At 41.5% G+C, this 23,374-nt stretch overlaps 1 protein-coding gene across 2 annotated transcripts in view; it reads left to right on the plus strand.

The window, feature by feature from the left end:
- The window catches only part of grid2 (glutamate receptor, ionotropic, delta 2), a 979,554-nt gene that overhangs the window by 950,634 nt on the left and 5,546 nt on the right, over window positions 1–23,374 (plus strand). For both annotated transcript variants that reach the window (XM_043674401.1, XM_043674402.1), the window contains one exon: window positions 16,632–16,872. In XM_043674401.1, coding sequence (XP_043530336.1) covers window positions 16,632–16,872 — 241 coding nt within the window. The remainder of the gene's footprint in view (window positions 1–16,631; window positions 16,873–23,374) is intronic.

The raw sequence follows: 23,374 nt of genomic DNA on the forward strand, positions 1-23,374 counted from the left end.
CTCCCCATCTCAAATAGAGGACACCACTTACTCCTTCCTCCTGCATTACATGGTGGTTCAGTGGTCAGCACTGCTGCCTCAAGTACCGGGGACCTGGGTTCAGTTCCAGCTGAGGTAACTGAACATGTTGAGTTTGCCCATTCTCTGAGGGAAGAAGATCAGAACACCCAGCAGAAATTGCAAGAGTATCCCAACTCCATGCAGACAGTCACCGAAGGCTGGAATCAAACCCAGGTCACTGGCACTGTGAGGCAGCAATGCTAATCACTGAGCCACCATCCTGCCACATATCTTTCACCAAAGCTATTTAAAAAGTCTGTAGCAAAACAGAAGACATGCACAAAACTGCAGTTAAGTTTCTTTATTATAGCAGGCAGCTTCTCCAGGACAATTCAGTGAGTGGAGGGCAGTATATAATAAAATTATGTGTGTAAAATCAATTTCAGTCACTTTTTGCAGTTCAGTCCCTAAGCTTACTTGACAAGGGAGTGATAGAATTATCACTTTTCTGGCTCAGATTTATATTGTCACTAAATGCAGTAATCAAACTGATTTCTCCCTCTCTGCACCATTTCTAGTATTGCCTCCATCACACGTACCTTGAAGTACAGTTGTTATTGATATAATGAGTCCTTTTGATTTGTCCCAGTTAACTGTGGTATAAGAATATTGCAGGAGAATGGCTAAATAGGCTAAATACAGCAAACGTTGTGCTCCCTAACAACATTCCCAGTTAGAATGCTTAAGACATGCTCCAGAATTACATGTTCGATCAGCAGCTATAACATTAGCATTAGTCAAACAATATGAAAAACTCCATGGGTATGTTCAGTCAAGAAAAATCAGAACAAGTCAAATCTAGCTAATTGACACTCCATCAGGCTACTCTCTATCATCAACAAAGTGGTGGATAGCATAACTGATCAGGCTATCAAGTAGCACTACCTTGGAAGTAACCTGCCCATTGATGGTCATTTTGAGTTCAGCCAGAGCCACCCTGGCCCAGATTTCATTACAGTCTTGGTCCACACATTGATGAACGAGCTAGTTTCAGTCGATGAGGAAAGAGTGGTCTTGACACCAAGGCAGCATTTGATCAAGTGTGGCATAACAAGTTGTGGTAAAATAGAAGTCATTGGGAGAATTCCCTAATGGTTGGGGTCATAGCCAGCACAATGGAAGACATTCCTTTGACAACCTTTCACAGCATTGCGGGTCTAGCTACAGCATGTGGTTGGCAGCGGTTCAAAAAGGCAGCTCATCACCAGCTTCACAAGGGCAATTAGCGATGGACAATAAATGGTGGCCCAGCCAGTACATCGCATCACCAAATAAAACAAATTGGTTGCAGGCTAGTCATCTCAACCTCAGGACAGCACTGAATAAATGTGGTAGTGTCCTAAGCCCAAAAAACTAGCTAGCTTCAGTTGTTTCACCAAACACCTCCCTTGCAAAATAAGGTCAGCAATGGATTTGTTCACTGTGTTCAGTACCATTTGCAACACATAAGATACCATGCCATCCATAGTCGGGTTTGGGCTGATAAATGACAAGTAACATTCATGTCAAACATATGTCAGACAATAATCATCTCCAACATAAGATAACCTAAATGACTCCCCTCCAGATTCAATGGCATTATCATCACTGAATTCCCCCATTATCGACATTCTGGGGTCTGCCATAGACTAGAAACTGAATTGGAAGTGTCATATAATTACTCTGAAAGGAGCAGAACAGAGGTTAGGAATTTTATACTGAGTAACTCACTTCCTAACTCCCCATGTTCTAACCTCTATCTACCAAGCAAAAGTTTGGAGTGTGTTGAAATATTTTTCAATTGCTTGGATGTTGCATCTCCAACCATATTGAAGAAGCTTACACGATCCAAGATAAAACAGCCCACTTGATTGACATCACAACCATTGATTTAAACATTAATTTCCTCCACCACTGGCTCATAGTGTCAGCAGAGTGTGTCATTTACAAGATGCACTCCAGCAACTTGCCAAGGCTTCTTCCACTTTCAAGCACCAAATCCACAACTTCTACCACTTAGAAGGACAAAGGGAGTTGATGGATGTGAAAAACACTAGAGTGCGTTCCCCTGAAAACTTTATGCCAACATGATTTGGAATGATATCTCTCCTCCTTCACCATTGCTAGATCAAAGTATTGGAGTTCCCTTTCTAAAAGTACTGCACAATGGACAGCAATGCTTCAGGAAGGCAGTTCACCATCACTTTCTCAAGGGCAATTAAGGATGGGCAATAAATCCTGATCTTAGTGGTGACCCCCATATCCCACGAATGGATAAAATAATTCTGAGGTTCACTTTTCCTCACCAACATCCAATTCTCTATTTTCAGCAGCAAACACTTTTACTTTTAAAAAATTATTTTCACTTAATGGTTTTCAGCTCACCTCTCAGACATGTGTTGAACTCATCCAATTGTAGGTAATCAAACATTTTCACTCATCGATCATCCAGCCGAGAAGAGTGGAGCATTTCAATTATGTTCTGAAGAGGTTTTTTTTTCACAAACAGCTTCTTCTGCAGGGTTGCCATGGCAATTTTCTTTTCCTAAATTCAGGCTGGCCAAAGAACAACTTCTTATGCTACAGTTCTGGTTGTCTTGGCTTTCAAGAGGAAATTGGATTGTTATCTGAAAAAAAAAAGGATGTGCAAGGTGAAAGGAAGAAGGCAGGGGAATTGGCACTAAGTGAAATGTTTGTTTGGAGAGTCAGATGAGACACAATAGGCCAAATGTTCTAACCATTTTGTGCTTCACCACAGCCCCAGCTATTCTGTATATGACAGATAGATGTCAATCCATCCACCCAAAATGCAATTGAAAGTGAATAATGAAACCCTACAGAAACAGGGTGGAAAGGGAAATTGGGGCAGTCATGTGCTGTGGTGCTGACACTAATAATTCAGTTTGTTTGAAGGCACTGTGAACAGAAAAGACTGGTGAAATTAAACAGTAAAAACTTATTATTAAAAGAAATGATACAGCAATAATTAAAAGTTGGAATGCTGCACACCCAGCTACTTGACCAGCGTTATAGCTTGGATTTAATGATTATTATAATCCCTTTGCTGCATCACAATAAGCACTTTGTATATTGTACATGACTTTCTAACATAAGAGATGCACAGATATTTGATACACAACCCATTGTTTCTATTTAATAAAAGGAGGCAAATTGTCTTACCTGGTGAGAGGTTTTATAGCTTTGAGATGCAGAAGGATCTGATTGGACAATTGTTTCATGTAAATAATTTGATCTACAACTATACACCCCAGGTTAGATCTAGAAAATGAAATAAAATGGCAAGTTGTCACTTTTCCAATACGGCAGATGTCAAAGTGACATTGTTATGAAATATCACCTCATTATTGCTGCAGCACCATTTGCAGACATTGAGGTGCTGATACGTACTCTGTGCAAAGGTGTGGGAGCTGCTAGGGCAATGTCATTTTACAGAAATCCTACGTCGTGGTTTCCAGAACGTCCTGCAGATGTCACAGGATGTCATTTACCTTGTCCCAGCATTGTCACAGGCCTTCAGCTGATCAAATTAACAGACCATCCATCCATGAGACCTCAAGAGCAGAGAGCACAGTGTGTCAATGGTTAGCACTGCTGCCTCAATGTGCCGGGGACCAGGGTTCAATTCAACCCTCAGGCGGCTGTCTGCTTGGAGTTTACACATTCTCCTTGTGTCTGCGTGGGTTTCCTCTGGGTGCTCCGGCTTCTTCCCACAGTTCAAAGGTTAAATCGATTCGCCTTTGGAAATACAGGGTTACAAATATGGGGTGGGGGTCAGTATGACTTGATGGGCTGAATGGCCTTCTTCCACACTGTAGTCATTCTATAGTTCTCAGTAGGTGACCGCAGATGGGAGTGTTATGGGAGACAGTGATCAAGAGTATAAGAGTTAGGCTAACTAACTGTGCAGTCTGCAGAAGTGAAGAAGAATCAGACCTGGAGGAAACCCTCCTGCTGCACCTGGCTAACAAGCAGTACACTGACCTTCACACCTCCTTTTACCTGTCATAATTCTGACATCCATTGGTTAAAAAGAAAACTCTTTTGCAAATTGAGGCACCCAGCCTCCTTTGACCAACCAACTGGACTTCTGAGAATGGGTCGTCTCTCTGTCCCCGGACTCTCTCTCCTCCTTCAGCTGGCACACCCTCAGAGGGTTTTGGGAACTGTGGACTTCCATTGGATTAGTCCGTGACCAAGCTCGGCAAAGTACTGCATGGTTTTTTTTTATTCATTACTGCAGGACGATTGAGCATGAACTCTTACCACTCTTACCTCCTGCCATCAGGTGTGTTAACAGGATTGACAGACTGACAATCACCCTGTTTGGCCACATCATGAACGTATTTTCCATGGTCATTAAGTGTTGAAACAGAGTTTCTGGCCCAGAGGCCAAATACTGCACTTCAAGACATCAGATCAAACCATGTTATAACAGAAATGCACAGGTTGAAGAAAGATTTCAAATTTCTTTCATTGCTGCACAGAGATAATCCTTCCACACTGGGTTAACATCCCTTCCCACCCCAATTCTCTTCCAATATGTACTTTACAGTAAGCAAAGTCTTGCATTTTATTCCCTAAAAAGAGAAAATGCTGGAAAATCTCAGCAAGTCTTGCAGCATCTATAAGGAGAGAAAAGAGCTGATATTTCAAGTCTAAATGACCCTTTGTCAAAGCTGCTCGGTTAGACTCGAAACGTCAGCTCTTTTCTCTCCTTACAGATGCTGCAAGACTTGCTGAGATTTTCAAGCATTTTCTCTTTTTTGGTTTCAGATTCCAGCATCTGCAGTAATTTGCTTTTATCCTGCATTTTATTAACTCTTAAGAGATGGCCATCAATGTCAAGGGAAACATTTATTCATCATCATCATCGTTGGCAATCCCTCACAGATGAGGACGACACTCTCCCACTCTCAGGGTGAGTCTGTAGGTGGCTGTACAGATCAATGTGGTTACCGCAGGCTCTGTTACACTGGGAGTAGGAGGTGGTCACGGGAATGGGGTGGGTGGAGCGTTGGTCCAGCAGTGCTTTCCTTTCCCTGTTTACACCCAGCTTCCGCATTTCCTCTCAAGGTTCCCTTTCTACCTTTGTAATTCAAGGTAATGGAGGTGGTGGATTTTGGAAGGACTTGAATTGGGGAGAATTCTTGGTGTCTCCAATCTCCAACTGGAATGTGGCACAGGAGGACTGACAACTGACATAATGAGACCCTGTAATTGATGTAATGTCATAGCCAGTAAAATATCCCACACAGCATTGGTTAGAACACCTGACCCAGTAACCACACAACAATAGTCATACTGTTATTGACTTGAGCCTTTCACTGATGAAGTGCTGACAGCCTTGTTGGTCAAAGAGACGCAAACTATCTTCCAAGCAGCAAAGTTCATCTCTGCTTAGGTTGCCACTGAAAGAGAACCGGAATTTTGTACCAAAGTATTCCAAAGTCTGTTTCCTGCTAATTTTCCATTCGCTTTTTAAAAGTTCTAGCAACAATTTATATTGTAACTTAATTTTCCTATTAAATCAACCCCATTAATTATGCTCAAGGATATCACTATTTTGACTTGATTTGCCACCAACAAATGGTATACCAACATAGAGTCATAGAGTCATAGAGAGGTACAATATGGAAATAGACCCTTCGGCCCAACCTGTCCATGCCGACCAGATATCCCAACCCAATCTAGTCCCACCTGCCAGCACCGGCCCATATCCCTCCAAACCCTTCCTATTCATGTACCCATCCAAATGCCTCTTAAATGTTGCAATTGTACCAGCCTCCACCACTTCCTCTGGCAGCTCATTCCATACACGTACCACCCTCTGTGGAAAACGTTGCCCCAGAGGTCTCTTTTATGTCTTTCCCCTCTCACCCTAAACCTATGCCCTCTAGTTCTGGACTCCCCTACCCCAGGGAAAAGACTTTGCCTATTTACCCTATCCACGCCCCTCATAATTTTGTAAACCTCTATAAGGTCACCCCTCAGCCTCCAACGCTCCAGGAAAAACAGCCCCAGCCTGTTCAGCCTCTCCCTATAGCTCAAATCCTCCAACCCTGGCAACATCCTTGTAAATCTTTTCTGAACCCTTTCAAGTTTCACAACATCTTTCCAATAGGAAGGAGACCAGAATTGCATGCAATATTCCAACAGTGGCCTAACCAACGTCCTGTACAGCTGCAACATGATCTCCCAACTCCTGTACTCAATACTTTGACCAATAAAGGAAAGCAAAAAGGATGTTTAGTTTGGAGCTGGCTGGGCTATGTTTATAATGGCAGAGCAGGCTATATGTGCTGAATGGTCTTTGTCTAATTCTTGTATACTCTTATGACTGGGAGAGTAGTAATGGTAAATAAAGGGAAATTGTTTTCATTTGCTGGAAGTCCAGTAACCAAAAGATTTAATGTAATTTACAAGGAAAGAAAGTATTGTATTTACGTGGTGGTTGTCACAGTCACAGGATGACCCAAAGCACATTACAGCAAATAGGGTACTTTTATGAAGTGCAGTTTACATTGTAATGCAGCAGCCATTTGATGCACACAATAAGATCTCGCATTCAGCAATGATTTGGTTGAGGGTTAAACATTGGCGATGGACATCTCCCTACCCATCTTTGAAATGGCTCCATAAGCCCTTTATGCCAATTTAAGTGGGCATACAAGACCTCAATCTAATATTGATCTGAAAGATGGTTCTTCTACCAATGCAGCACTCACTCAGTGATGCCCAAATGCTGAAGTGAGGTTTGAACCTATCCGTTCACCCAACTCAGGGGCAAGAAAGCCAGCACTGAGCCACAGTCGACACACAGCAGGGGTAATGAGGATTATTTTTATATCACCATCTGTAATGTACTCCCTGCAGTGTTGGAGGATTCATTGGTAACACTGTCTTACCTCAGTATCAAAATACCAAGCGAAAAGCATAGTGAATGGCTATTGATTTGACTCTTTGAACTGAATTTGACATTCTTTACTCAAAAGTGCTTTGAATTCTGTGCAACAGAACCTGTGTAAGAGTTTTATTTGGAGCCCATTATATCTAGGAACTCTGAAATGCCTTATTCAGAGTCTGCATTTCTGCAGCAACTTGTATGACACAGTGTTTTTGCAGTTCATTCTAGGTCCGTCATGACCCATCCATCTTCATTCTCAGTTTGCTGGTTGTGATTACTGAGTTTTTACTTGTCCAAGTATTTGTCATGGAGGAACTATTCTTCCCAATCAAACACAGTACACTAGTGACAGAGAGAAAGACTTGTAAATTCTTTCCAAAACCATATGTTATGTTTGCTTGAAGTTTGCTGAAAAGGGAGACACATGTCTCATACTTACCTAGACAAATACAGGACTGCCAAATAATATGGAAGTTATTATGGCAGTAATGTAGTTAACTTAGTGTTGCAATGTATGCCAGGGATCATGTTACAGGGCTCCAGTAACAGATAATGGTAGTGCATTGTGATAGGTTAGTTAAATCACTGGGAGATGGGCTAATGCTGAAGATGATAGCGTTGTAATCTGACAGGTTAAGTGTGATGAAGGGAACTAGTGTGGCAGGCAATGATTAGTTTAGAACGATAAAGCAAGCCAGTATGATTGGCTATGCTAATGTTATTTGATAAGCATCGGACCAATAAATTGTATAAACTGGAGGAGAACAAATAAATTGTGGGGAGCCAGGAACGCCATTTTGCTGGGTCTCACAGCTTTGATTTTGCAAGATTAAAGTTTAACTTCATGAAGGATTTTCTGCGTCTCCTGACAATTCTTTTATAGAACATTGAGTGATTCTTCCACAACAATAACAATCAAGAACAGTCCCTCGGTTCCCATAGCTTTCTACAAGGAAACACCTCAGCCAATCAGAATGGTCTTGCCAACCAATCCACACTCCTTTTCGCCTGTCTCTTAAATTGTTAAAAATGACACAACACCATAGAGATGTAGGCACAGAAACAACCCTTCAGTCCAACTTGTCCAGGTTATAATCCAACAGGTTTATTTGAAATTTGATCATAGCTACACCCAGCCAATCAAACAGTCTCGCCACCAACCCATCTCTCATCTCCTGTGTTGAAGAAGTGTGTGACAACAAATAAAAGACCACAGTATGATTCTTTTCCTTTTGGATTTGATCACTGAAGAGTCTTCTCAATTAATTTCTGGAGATGACGGGACAATCCTGGAGAGTTGGCAAGTCTACTAATTCTTTGGGGACAGGCATCAAATTCTGGCCAATATGACACGCCTCCATAAACGAATATTAGATCAGATGATGAAATGCTTGGTCAAGGATGTAGGATTTCAGGAGTCAAATTAAGGCATTTAAGAGAGCGTTAGAGAGGCAGAGTGATATAGGGAGGAGTTCCATTGTTTGGAGTCGAGGCCCAGCTGCCAATAATGGTACATTTATAGTTAGGTATTCAGGAGGCTAGAATTAGAGGAGTACATTTATCACAGACAGCATTGGAGCTGAGGAGATTTCAGACTTAGGCAAGGCTCTGAAAACAAGGATGATAATTTTGAAATGAAACATTGCAGAGAAAGAGGTCAGCGAACTCAGAGTGGATAGGGGAATGGCACACAATATATGTTGATACAGGGGCAACAGAGGTTTAGATGACACCAGGATTATGAAAGGCAAAATATAGGAGACCAACCAAGAAGATGAGGGGACCATTGCAAAATAATCTCAGGGAATGACAGTTACTCTAGACTGATTTTTAAATGGGAATGCATTGCAAAAGTGACTATCTGAGGTTGTGTTAATGTTTCAAGGTCCAGTGCCCCTTCTTCAGAACTACGCCGAATTTCTGAAGAAGGGTCACTGGACCTATATGTTAACTCTGCTTTCTCTCCACAGATGCTGCCAGACCTGCTGAGTTTTTTCAGCAATTTCTGCTTGTGTTTTTGATTTCCAGTATCTGCATTTCTTTGGTTTTTTTTGAGAAGTAATAGTATCAGGCATAAATCAACATTCTTGTTCTTAATAATGCTCTGGTTTGATTTGGCATTATTTGTTTTTAAATTTGCGTAATGCACATTTACCTTTCCTAATACAGAAACAGCTTGATATGTTTTTATGGCAGAGGGTATCACAGTAAGACATTTACATAATTGCTGCTTCGCATTTTTTTTAAACTGAAATGGGACATTAATATAATTACACCCATTAATTACCAAAGGTTTATACCTGAATTCAAAAAGAATTTAGCTGTGGTTCACCTGACTTTTGAATCAAGGGTCACAAAATTGACAAGCATTTCTACTTGTTCTGCAGATGAAATTTCATGGCTCTTGTTGCATTTTGTAGGTGGTATGCATTTATGTTTTGCTTTATACTTGTTTTCGGAAGAAATTAAGTAACTGCCTGGCGGTGTGCCAAACCAATTACCCTCCCTATGTAGATGACAAGAGTTTAATCGTGAAATTAAAGTCTTTTAAAATTCTGCCTGTTTCATAAACTAAGCTTTGATATGATGTGTAGGTGCCGGTATTAGACTGTGGTGGACAAAGTCAGAAGTCACATGACACCAGGTGATAGTCCAACAGGTTTATTTGAAATCACAAGCTTTCCGAGTGCTGCCCCTTCATCTGATGAAGCACCTATTGACTTCTGGTGCTGTCTGACTTTAAGCTTTGATTATTTTCATCCCATGGACCTTTTTGCTGGTATATGCAAGGTTAGCTTTGAGTTTGCAAAATTACTATGACCAGCAAATAACAGAGAACCTTACAAGAAGATCTGAGATTTTCATTGTGTGGTTGGTAGGTATTAGAAGACTTTAGCAGTTGCATCTTTGCCTCCTCACAGTGCAGTTTCCAACACAAAGCACCCCATAATGCGAGGAATGGAGTCACTTAGCTCAGTTGTTTAAAGCATGATGCAGGTTGATGTGTGTTCAATTCCTGTACCCAGTTCTGGTAGTTCACAAAGGCATAGCTTCTAAGTATACCCCATACTCACAGAGTGGTGCCCCACCAGCCACACGTTGTCATAAATAGGAGCTTGTACCTGAGAGGGCCAACAGACATCTCCTGACAAGCTCAGTTCATCAGGATGTAAAGGACAGTTCCTGGGAAGAGCCAACCAGTTGTCATTAAGTTGTATATTTACTCATATGTTGAGACTGATGCTTTACAAGGAGTTATCGTGAATTTCAGATATAGTGTAACTTGCCTCTAAATAATATCTAATGGACCTAATACAGGTTATCAAGATTGTTCTGTTTAAAGAATTTTTCGGGGCATCCTTAAACATATTATACCAATATCTTAATGCAAAGAAGAACGTTTAGTGTATCTATCTCTTTATCCCAGTTGCTTTAGATGTTTGTCTAAGGATTCACTTAGTCTCACCACTGCAATGTTGGCAAAGCTAATGTGCAAAAGTGCAATACATTTAACCATGTAACATGTCTCTCTGTAATGGAGAGAGATACCTATGACCCTTTCTGAATTATAGCTAATTGCCCGCCAGCACACAAATATCAACCTATGATTTATAGCTCAATTGGTCAATAATGAGACTCTTAATCTAAAGAGCGTCATGACAAACTCTGCAGTACAAGAGAAGACTGCATATGATTTCATTCTGTTTTCTGGCTCAAAGCATTCACTGACTGGGAAACGGGATACTCGAAATAAGAACATTTTTTTGGAGTGCAAATTCAATTGCCTGCATTAGAGATCCACTGTGTCACCCCTGGTACTCTGAATCCAGAAGTTGTGAGTTCAAACCCCATTCCAGATGTATCAATACCAAGCCCAGGCTCACGAAATGCAGCTCAGTTGGAGATGCTGTCTTTCAGATGCAATGATGAACCAAAGCCCTGTCTTTCCCCACAGGTGAAATACTGGATGGGTGCTGCAATGAAAAACTGCAGGTGGGCTCTCCTAAATGTCCTGACCAATTCTTTTATTCCTCAGCCAGTAGCAATATAACAGGCCATACAGGCATTATCTCACATTCAATAATAGGAACTTGTTCTGCGCAAGCCAACTAACTTCATAACCTGTGATAAAACTTCCAAAGTACATCACTGGCTAAAAGTCATTTGGCATCCTGAGTAGGAAAAACACTATATGAATGCAAGTATTGTAGTGTAAAGGTATGTGATTTACATATATTTTAATATTATTTATTTTGGATTTTTGAGTTTGGAAGCAGTGGCATATTCATTTATTGTGTACCAGATTCTCATCTGGGGAATCAATGACGTTGTTAAATTAGGGCCTATTGATCAGAAAGACAAGGAAATTCTCTCTGCTGTGAGTCCTGTATCATTGAATCCCTACAGTATGGAAACAGCCCCTTTGGCCCAACAAGTCCACACCGAACTTCTAAAGAATAACCCACCCATACCCCAAGCACAAAGTTAACCACCAACAAGGACCATGTGACCAATTAGACTGAGTTTAATGTCGATGAATTGGCTCTCACCAATCAGCTAGAGATTCAGCAGGAGCCTTTTGCTATGAATGCCCACCATATTAAATGCCAACTAGGGAACCTTCCCCAGAATCAGTACTTGGAGGCAGATGTTCCTCCCACTGAGCACTGCCGGCCAATCAGAGGCTCGGTGCTCTTTGTGGCATTTCTCCCTCCCACCGCCCATCCACTCCCAGGATGATCGAGTGAGCCAGGCACAGGTAAGTGATGGCAGGACAGTGTGGCTGTGAGACAGTGGAAACAGGTTAGCTGGCAGCAAGGGCAGGATCTGGATCTCAGTTGGCATCTTCTCCTTTCCCAATGCCAGGTTCCTTGATTAAAAATGAATGTGCATGAAGTACAACTGTTAGCGGATGGCACTCTGTCAGATGACATTTGCTTCCCATTTTCGGGCCATTTTTAGCATATTGCACCTATAGGTCTTAGTGAGTTTTGAGAAGATTTGTAGCTCAAGTTGAGGTTCTGGATGTAGGTTTGCTCGCTGAGCTGGAAGGTTCATTTCCAGACATTTCGTCACCCTACTAGGTAGCTTCGCCCGGAGGCCCACTGAAGATATTACCTAGTAGGGTGACAAAACATCTGGAAATGAACCTTCCAGTGCAATGAGCAAACCTACATCCTAAACATGAATGTCTTTGATTGAGGATGCTACCCCCTTGTATGATGCATGTACTTTACAACCACCGCGACCGTGATTTGATGGTACAACTACATATTGAGGTCACTAGTGACCATTAACTGTCTACTTCAGAACCTTATTTGGTATTACAACAGGAAGCCCATACACAAGGCTCTCTGCCCCAATCAAATACCACAAGCAACCAAACACACCATGGGGAAGGGCGTTAAATTCCATCCCTGTGTCTGTGCCAAGTCAAAAAGAGTTATCTCGCCTCATTCCTTTTTTAGTTCTTGGTCAGTAACTCTGTTGGTTACTTCAACTCCACATCCAAGTGCATTTTAAATGTGAGAATGGCTACCTCACCTATCATTTCTGGCGCTGACTTCCAGACACCCCAGCATCCTCAGAGTGAGAAACATTCCTCCTCAACTACTTTTCCCAATTACTCTAAATCTACATCCCATGGTTATTGATTTCTTTGCAATGTGAACCAGTTCCTTCCTATTTACTCTAACTAATCCCTCATAGTTTACACATCTCAATTAAATTTTTCTTCAAAGCAAACAACCCCTGTTCATCAAACCTTTTCTCATCACTAACATTCTCTGTTTTTGACAGCATTTGTTATGTTCTTTAATGAATTGTAGAAGTACTAATCATATGACGAGATTTGGTGAAATAATATGTTGGTTCTGATCTGCTACTGGTTTAGGCTTTTTTCCCTTCAATGGGATATTTATACCTCACGAGATAATGCTGTGTGAGCTACCATAACATAAGAACTAGATATGAACATTGCAGTACAGAAATATATATACATATAATTTGCTACAGCCATAGACACTTCCATATTGAACCAGTCTTAAGCTATTCAGTTACAAACAGGGACTAGATTCTATTTGCATGTTATGCTTCACATAGCCCCAGTTAAGATGGAGTCTTAAATGTTTCTACTCTCGGGTTACGTGCTATGATACAATGTCGATATCATGAGTATGTGTCATAAAGATATATTGTATAATAGCTGAGAGACATGATACAGCAGGTTCTTTATTTAAAGATTATAAGTGTAAGCCAAAAAGCTAATTCGATACATTTGACATTTGCATCCACTGCTGTTTTAATCAATCGACAGTCATAGGACTATAGTGTTACATCCTGTCCAGAGGCATATAATGATTGACAACAGTTTAAGACATCCTGTTTTAAAGGTACATTTACAACATACAACAGCAACATGCTCATAAATCTCAACATACAACAGCAACATGCCCATAAACCTCCTCTGTGCCCTGTCCAGTGCATTCACATCCTTCTTTCACAGTCAAGCCAGAACAGTACATGGTAACAATAATATTACAACACATACAGTTGCCAACTCTGGTCGGTCACAACCCTAGAGGTTTCTTCACGTGACCTCCAACTATTCTTGCCATTCGTCACCCAGCATGTCCACCATCATGCTAAGCCCCTCCCTACACCAATTGGAAAGAAAGCTGGTGCCTTCATTATCCAATGGGATGATTCGTTACTGTAATTCAAATTGCCATTCCCTTCACCCGTTCCTTCAGATTGTTTTTGTAACTAATATACAGAGTTCTTCAAATAATTTAGAAGATTTTTCTTTTTGTTGGCCCTGCCTCCCTCTGAAAATTAAATCCTAATTCCTGGAGAAGCCAGTGCAGTTATGGAATGATTGGTAATGTGAACGGAGATTGGTTCATAACAATTACTTTGGACTTTATCTTGGCTGATATTGAGTATGACTGATACAAGAGAATTGGTTGTGGGTTCTCAATATTTTCCTGAAAGATAGATTCAGAGAATCATGGAATCATAGAGGTCTATAACACAGAAAAAGGCCCTTCATCTCTGTGCTAGACAGAAACAACCACCTAATTATTCTAATCCTATTTTTCAGCAGTTGGCCCATACATTTAGCATCGCAAATGTACATTTAAATCTTTCTTAAATGAGGGTTTCTGCCTATCTCTTCCTTACATATTCCCGCCACCCTCTGGGTGAAAAGGTTTTTCCTCACATGTCCTCTAAACCTCCTGCCCTTTACCCTAAATCTATATTCCTTGGTCATTGATTCCTCATCAAGGGGAAAATGTTCTTCCAGTCTATCCTTTCTATGCCACTTGTCATTATATGCATCTCCATCTTGTCCCCTCTGGTCTAGCAGTGGAGCCAGGGAATCTTGGTTGCAGTAGGCCCAGAGCAGGCTTCCCCAACATTGGCGTGGTAGCAGCCACAGTGGCAGTAGCATGGTGTGCCCCAGAGCGGGGATTCCTCATGTCTTCGAGGCAGGAGCAGAGCTGAAGAGTCCTGGTTGTGGGGTAGGTGTGGGTTCGGTATGGAAACTGGCACCAGTAGTGATATCGGCAAGGTGGGCCCAGCGGTGAAGAGATGCTGCCTGACTCCTACAATGGTGGATCTGGCACAGGCAGCAGTGAGGCAGTGACGAGGGGTGACTGTCCAGGTGTCATTGGTCAGCCAGCTCAGGACTCTCAGTTACAGCTTTTAGCCTTTTATTTCGTAACCTATTTGAAATGGCACCAGTTTGTGGTGACTGGTGAAGCTTTTCACTGTATTTTACAGCATTATTCACTGTCAAGTGCAAGTGACAATACATCATTTCCTCAATCTCCTCAGCTCTATGGAAAACAATCCCAGTCTACCCAATCTATCTTCATTACTGAAACTCTCCAGCCAGGTGGCTCAGTGGTTAGCACCTCTGCCTCACAGCGCCAAGGACCCAGGTTTGATTTCACCCTCGGGCGACTGTGTGGAGTTTGCATATTCTCCCCTTGTCTGCGTGGGCTTTCTCCCACATCCAAAGATGTGCAGGTTATGTGGATTGGCCATACTAAATTGTCCAAAGTGTCCAAGGGGTGTACAGGCTAGGAGATTTAGCAGGTTGATGGCGATAGGGAGAGTCTGGATGGGATGCTCTTCAGAGGGTTGGTGTGGACTCGATCAGCTGATTGGCCTGCTTCCAAGCTGTAGAGAATAGATGATAACATCCTGGTAATCTGCTCTGCACCCTCTCCATTGCAAACACACCCCTCCCCGAATGTGGATTTCAGAACTGCACACAATACATCAGTTGTGACATAATCAACATCTTATACAGCTCCAGCATAACCTGCCTAACCAACACTTTGTACACTTCCAGCATAACCTCCCTGCCATAAAACTTTTAAATGCTAAGCCTCATTCAATGTTCAATCTAACCAGTTCAGTATCAGCTGGCTTTACAGTTTCCTGGTAAAGTACTTCAGGTACACGTATATATCCACCTTGCTGAACAAGAAATGTGCCAGACACATGTGGCCACACGTGCATTATTCTGTTATTTTAATTTACGTTCCTCCTAAATAAAACCTATAGAATGCTTGATGCACAGGAAGTAATGACATGGAGCCAAATGGTGTCAGAAATATCCGATGCTAGATTTAACCAATGTCTCTGCCTATTGATTTTACCTTCTGTGTTCATTCTTATGACCTTGCATTTCATTCAGTTTTTTAAATACATGTACAGCCTTCAAGAAAACATGTGTTTTGGTCATTCTTATGCATGAGAGGCAGGATTGATTGTACTTGGGGAGGTTTCCAAATTCTGCTTCATGTGTCAAGACTGCCCCTGTGTGGGAACCATTTGAATTGCTGCCAGGGAATTTGTGAGCTTGCTGTGAACTGTACATGATTAGAGAATCAATGCTACAGCCCCTACAAGCTTCAGAAAATACTAACAATCACATATTTTACACCTACATAGGCACTCAAACATATAGATGTACAGATTCACTGACAAACATATGCAGTGTATGGAATCTTTGGATAACCTTAAAGTGGCAAAAGGTTTAGAGGAGATCATGGGATCATAAAATCCCTACAGTGCAATCAGAGTCTTTTCAGCCCATCAAGTTCACACCAATCCTCTGAAGAGTAGTCCACGCAGAACTGGCCCCCTACCCTATCCCTGTAAGCCCCCCCCCATTTCCCATGGCCAATTCACCTAACCTACACATCTTTGGACTGTGGGTGAAAACCTGAGCACCCAGAGCAAACCCACACAGACACAGGGAGAATGTGCAAACTCCACACAGACAGTTGCCCGAGGCTGGAATTGAATCCAGGTCCCTGGTGCTTTGAGGCAGCAGTGTTAACCACTGAGCAAACACATTTCTGTCCAGATGATAGCAGGAATCTGGAACTCCCAGCCTGCAAGATGGTAGGGGAAGAAACCCTCACTGCATTTAAAAAATATGTAGATGTGCACTTGTGATGCAAAGGCAAAGTGCTGGAAAATGGGATAAAAATGAATTCCGTGGATATTTATGACCAACATCATGGGCTGAAGGGCCTTTCTCTGTGCTGTAAATCTCTGCCATCTTTATGCCTCTCCGCCTGCTGCTTTTTGGAAATCTTAGACATAACATGTATTTACAATGTTTCTCCCTCTTCCTTAACTCAAGGATTTTGGAACTTCTGCAACATGGAGACCTCGACATTTTGAAGCACAAGTGGTGGCCAAAGTCAGCGCAGTGTGACATCTACTCCTCATCCCGAGCGCAACAGAAAGGCAGTGCTTTCGATCTGGCCAGCTTTGCTGGGGTCTTCTGCATCCTGGCTGCTGGCATCATCTTGGCCTGCCTCATAGCCATCGTGGAAAACTGGTGGAACAGGAGGAAAGGATCCCGTGTCCCCTCCAAAGAGGTAACATTCTGCAGCCATCAGCACACGCCACCTCAGTGATAAAGTGACAGCTTTAAAGCTGTCTCACCCCCACGTGAGATGTTCCCTGCTAACCATCTGAGGATTTACTTTGTACACGCTAAAATAAAATCCAAAAAAAACACGTGGCTTCAAATACCCAGTGCAGAAGCTGTCAGCTTACAAAATAAGCAAGGCAACAAAAAAAACTGCATTTGTGTAGCAACTACAAGAGAGTAAACATCTCGAGATGCTTCACAGGCATGATATGGAAAACGTTTGGACGCAGGGTCACTTGAGGTGATAGAGTATTGTGAGGGAAAGAGTTAGGCTTCTTAAATGAGGAACTAGAGGTAGAAATGCAGAGGGATTCAGGAATGGAGTTACAGCAGTTAAGACCCAGTCAGCTGAAGGAATTACCACCAGCAGTAAGCAATTCAAATTAGCACCTTCAAGAGGCCAGTATGGAAAGAGCACATAGATATCAGAAGGTTCTGAAGTGGTGGCGTTGCAGAGCTGAGGACTACCATGGAGACACAAAAAGATGAGAATTTAAAGGTTGAGGTTCAGATGAAAAGAGAGTGAAGATGTCCCTAAATTATATTAATGTAACAACTTAAACTTGAAGACTGAGCAGAAATTGCTCAAACATTAAGCAGTAATAATTGTCTGGTAGTACCCAACTTTGAATATTGCTGACAAAAAAACACATTTTGACAAAGCTTTAGGTCTTGCCCTCTTGAGGACAATTTGCAAGAAGTACGAAAGTAAAAGCAAACAACATTTATACTGCTTGGTTGGCAAGTAGAAATAGATGCATTGTGATGAGATGCATGTAGACCATGTGTTCCAATGACTGACAGACCATATTGAACAAGTCCCATTGCTCATTCTCAGTTGACAGCATTCCTGTCTGCTGAACCAGCTCCTGCTTTCTAAGCCTCAGAAAAGTATATCTACTATTGGATGGTGATTCTGCTATTAGACATGATTTGTTAAATAATCCAAACTGGGCTAAGAGTTACACTAAAAATCAACCAGGCTCACAGTGCAAAACATCTGTGTGAGCTAGAAGCTGCATAAATTAGCACACATGGCCTTGTTTTGTGCAGACAGAGGAAATTTGTCCATACATTGCACTTGTTCCATGAAAAAGAGGGTCATGGAGACAGCCAATCTCTGTTGCATCCCCAGGTCAATGCCCTGACCAATCAGAATCTGTCTGGTCTTAGAATGAAGATTGGCAGTTAACTGTTCTTGCTGCATCTCCACATCAATTGATTGCCCAGCAAACTGATATTCTCTTCTCATTCTGTATAATTTAGTGTTCCTTTTTTCTAGTTTGTTTTGTGTGTCTGAGTCCTGCTGAGTGCAAACCAAAAGCTTTGAACTCCTGTCTCCTTTCAGCAATGTTTAAATCTCTAGCTATCCTTGAGAAGGTGATAGTGAGCTACCTTGTTGAACCACCAATGTCTATGCAGTGTAGGTACATCTACAATGCTATTCTATTATTTACAATTCCACTTATCATCAACGAATCATGCGCAGTGCCGCATGCATACTCTGCTTTGTGTTCAGGCCAATCTTTTGGGAGATACTATTAATGATCTACTGAAAATCTTCATTCCACGACTGGCTCTGTTGAATATTGAGAGTTGCTTTTCATTGTCAAATGAATCAATTTCTGGAGGTGCCCAAAGCCTTAAGTGACAAGACTGTGAGAATGAGTGCTGAAACCTAATTGAATCAAGTTTGAACAAAGAGTTTGCATGAGCAAATTATACATCTGCATGCCAGCACACAACCCCAGAGATTTATGTTCCTCATTCAATTAAAACTACAGTTTTAGACCTTATGGTTCATGAGCAGATCAATGTGTCCTCACTGCTGGATTAAACTTAAAATTGTAACTGGGATCAACAAGTAGTCTTGTCATCCACTAAACCCCAATTCAGCAAGCCTCACTATTTGGAAAGGCTTTGTTGTGAAAGGTAATTGTCCTGAAAGGGTTAACGTTGGAGACTGCATTAAACTCCACCCCATTTAAGAAAATGCCTTTTTCCACAGATTTCCTGGTCGTGTTAGTATCAATGTTTACTTCATTAATGTAACCTGTAGCTAATTGCTGTTATGCAATAAACTATATCTTGTTAAGACAAAAGCATCTTCTTGTTAAGACTCACCATTGATTGCTCCTCTTCCACTGTAAAGTAAATAGGCCTTTGGATCCAATCAATGAAAGAGGATTGTGACAGTATCCTTCTAAACACGAGTACTACAGGGTTTATTGCAATGGACAAAAATGTCCACTTATTTCAGATACAAGGTTGCCTTCAGTGTGCAAATTACTGGAATTGGAATTACTAAACTGGGAATGGTTAGCATATGAGGCATGCAGGCTCTGACTATTCCGAAGGTTAAAAAGACTCATCCATAGGGAATTTTGAAATTACTCCTATAGGATACGAGGAAGAAGACTTGATTTATGTAACGTCTTTCATAAACTCAGGTCCTCCCAAAGCCTTTTACATTCAATGAAGTAAAGCGACAAAAATGCTACTAGTGTTGTAGTAGGGAACTACCACAGCCAATTTGCACACAGTAAGCTTCCACAAACAATAATGTGACATTATCTGAGTAATCTGTTTTTAATGATATCTGTTGATGGATAAGTAATGATCTGGGCATTGGGTATAATTCCCTGGTCTTTCTCAAATAGAGCCATGGGAAACTATAGATCTAGCTGAGAAGGTGAACAAGATCTTAGTTTGATGATTCAGCCCAAAGTCAGAATCTCCAATAGTGAAGCATCACTGGAGTAACAGACTTGAGGTCGCAAGGCTTTAGCACCTACCAATGAATTGACTGCAGCCAGATCTTTTCTCTCTGTTATATCAATAATCTGATGAGGTATTGTCAAGAGTAGGAGTACGTTCACAGTCTGCTTAAACAAGAATTCTCAGAAGAGAATGAAAATCAAATTGTGGACATGGTTTCAGACATTCAATAGCACAAATTAAACAGTGTCCACATTAATCCTTGGTGTTGTGGTCCTGTTCGCCGAGCTGGGAATTTGTGTTGCAGACGTTTCGTCCTCTGTCTAGGTGACATCCTCAGTGCTTGGAAGCCTCCTGTGAAGCTTCTGTGATGTTTCCTCCGGCATTTATAGTGGTTTGTCTCTGCCGCTTCCGGTTGTCAGTTCCAGCTGTCCGTTGCAGTGGTCGGTATATTGGGTCCAGGTCGATGTGCTTATTGATTGAATCTGTGGGTGAGTGCCATGCCTCTAGGAATTCCCTGGCTGTTCTCTGTTTGGCTTGTTCTATAATAGTAGTGTTGTCCCAGTTGCAAACAGGCAAAATCCGAGGACATGCAAAATCGACGTTTCGGGCAAAAGCCCTTCATCAGGACGAAGGACTCGATACCCAGCATGAACAAAACCAACATAGTGTACAAAATCCCATGTAAGGACTGCACAAAACACTACATAGGACAAACAGGAAGACAGCTAACGGTCCGCATCCATGAACACCAACTAGCCACGAAACGACACGACCAGCTATCCTTAGTAGCCACACACGCAGATGACAAGCAACATGAGTTCGACTGGGACAATACTACTATTATAGGACAAGCCAAACAGAGAACAGCCAGGGAATTCCTAGAAGCATGGCACTCACCCACAGATTCAATCAATAAGCACATCGACCTGGACCCAATATACCGACCACTGCAACGGACAGCTAGAACTGACAACCGGAAGTGGCAGAGACAAACCACTATAAATGCCGGAGGAAACATCACAGAAGCGTTTCACAGGAGGCTCCCAAGCACTGAGGATGTCCCCTAGACAGGGGAAGAAACGTCTGCAACACAAATTCACAGCTCGGCGAACAGAACCACAACAACGAGCACCCGAGCTACAAATCTTCTCACAAACATTAATCCTTGGTATTGAACAGGCCAAATCAATAATGGAATTGAAGAAGATTAATTGTAATATTGCCCCATCCCTCTCTACATTTAGATTACAATTTCATTGCCATTAAAAACAGTCAGCTTTCTTACCCAGTAATTAAATTTGATCCACACGATGGTGAAGAAGTGGATGTACTGGGGCAAAGAGTTCAGAAGAATGAAAGGCAACCTCTCTGAAATATATAAGATTCTTTAGGAGCTTGACAGGGTTGGTGCAGGGTGGGTTATTTCCCCTTGTGGGACAGTCTAAGACCAGATGGCCTAATCTTAGAATAAAGGACTGCACATTTGAGACAAAGATGAGAAAGGATTTCTTCTCTCAGAGGGTAGTGAATCAGTGAAGTTCTTCACCACAGAAGGCCATTGACATTGGGTCATTAGAGATATTCAATGCTAACACTTCATGAATGAATGACAAAAAAGATATGGAGTTCCAGGATTTGGCACGTTGAAGGAAAAACAAAAGTCAGGATGGTGTGTGGCTTAGAGGTGAATCAAGAGAAAAATGCTGAGAGAGGAGCAGAAGGAGGGAGAGGGGGATTGAAGAAACTAATTCATGCAGTGATCACTTGTCATAGTGAGTATTCAATGAGCAATATTCAACACATTTGGTATGGTTTGGTTCTTGTTTGCCCATTTCCTCTGTCTTCACCATTTAGTAACAAGCTCATCTCTTGCAATCAAAAAGCCATTGGCTTACATTGCACTCCAGCAGAAACCTGTGCAAATTAAGGAGTGCTGCACTGTCAAAACACCTTTCAGGTGAAATGCTAAATTGAAGCAGCTCAGATGCTCAATAGAAGATTGCACTGATCTCTCAAACAACGTCACGAAAACAGATGAATTCATAATTCACTTTGTCACTTATTATCCTGCAAGACCACAGTGGCACCCATATAAATGTAATCCATCACCTGAACGGTCAAGCAATTACAAATTTTGTTTCTTCACCAACATGGAAAAATATATTTAAATGCATCTTTAGTGCGAGTGCAGAGCAGACATAAGCAAATCCTCAGCCAATCTTAAACAAAACCCAAATTTCATTCAATGGTTTTTGACTTGCCAGGAAGAATAAGGGGGTGAATAAAAGGTAATGCTGTCTTGCTGGTAAATGTTTTGCATCACATACTAAGATCCATTTTGTCATCTGTTCAGGTGGCTCGACTGTAGCTCTATGGGTAACGTGCTGATCTCTGAGGTAGGAGGCTGTTGGTTTATATCAGAAATTTGAGCAGAAATTTAAACTCCAGTCCCCAGTGCAAAACTGAGGGTGTGCTGCATTGTCACAGGTGCTGTCTTGTGGTTGAGAAATTAGAACAATTCCCTAACTGCCCTCTCAGCTAGGCATAAATCCCAGGCAATATTTTCCCAAAGAAAAACATGAGAATTACCCCTGATGTTGTAGACAATATTTATGCCAAACCAACATCATAAAACAGATTCTCTGATCATTAGCACATATCAGTTTACAGGAACTTACTCTGTGTAATTTGGCTGCTACATATCCTACATTACAACAATGAATGCACTAAAAGTACTTCATTGGCTGTGAAGTGCTTTGGGATGTCTAGAGGTTATGAAAGGCGTTATGTCAATGCATTTTGTTTTAATTAGGTACTCTTAATTTGGAACTGTGATAAGTCAACTTAATGAAATATCATGCACCAGTCTGTACTAAAATTAGATTTAACAAGGTTTAACAATAAGGTGTTAATATGCAAAATCATCCTGTTTTAAATCTAAATAGTAGAACATAAAGTATTATGGGACTGTAGAGTGATGACTGCATCCTGCAACTCAACATAGTTGATTAGCATATAATTTTCATATAATCAAATTGTTTTAATTGCATGTTTAACATATTCATTACAAATATGCATTCAAACATTAAACCAAATAATTGTCCGCAATATAAATTTACTTGTGAAAGGCTCCACTTTTGTTAACTTGACATGTATAACACCCTGTAAAATGGGATCAGACATCCTTTTTGACCCTTTCAAGCTGATGTAACCTCTACTAATACAATTAAATTGTGTGGATTAAGAAGTTTCAGATGACTGAAAGTAACCTCTAACGCTACTGATTCAGCAGGTAAGAGCTTGAGAAATCAAACTACTCACCTCTCACCAGGTAAATGGAGAAACCATAACATGACATACCTTCTCAGTGAAGTCAGCAAAGTGCTAATAGAGAACACTAATCCCATCCCTTTTTGTTTTCTTATTCTATGGGCTGGATGTCTAAAGAGAACATAGGTCAAGGATCGGGCTAGAGTATTTTCTTAGCAAGTTTTGAGAAGCTGTGTATTTTCTGTCCTACAATCCTTGCAACAGAGTGACAGGAGGTGGCCATTTAGCCGTTTGTGCTTGTTCTATCATACAGTGGCTCAGTGGTTAGAACTGCTGCCTCACAGGGGCCTGAGTTCAGTTCCAGGCTCACGCATCTGTCTGTGTGGAGTTTTGCACATTCTCCCCATGTCTGCATGGGTTTCTGCTGGGTGCTCTGGTTTCCTCTCACAGTCCAA

The sequence above is a fragment of the Chiloscyllium plagiosum genome, chromosome 32 (genome assembly GCF_004010195.1).
Source record: "Chiloscyllium plagiosum isolate BGI_BamShark_2017 chromosome 32, ASM401019v2, whole genome shotgun sequence".
Classification (NCBI taxonomy): domain Eukaryota; kingdom Metazoa; phylum Chordata; class Chondrichthyes; order Orectolobiformes; family Hemiscylliidae; genus Chiloscyllium; species Chiloscyllium plagiosum.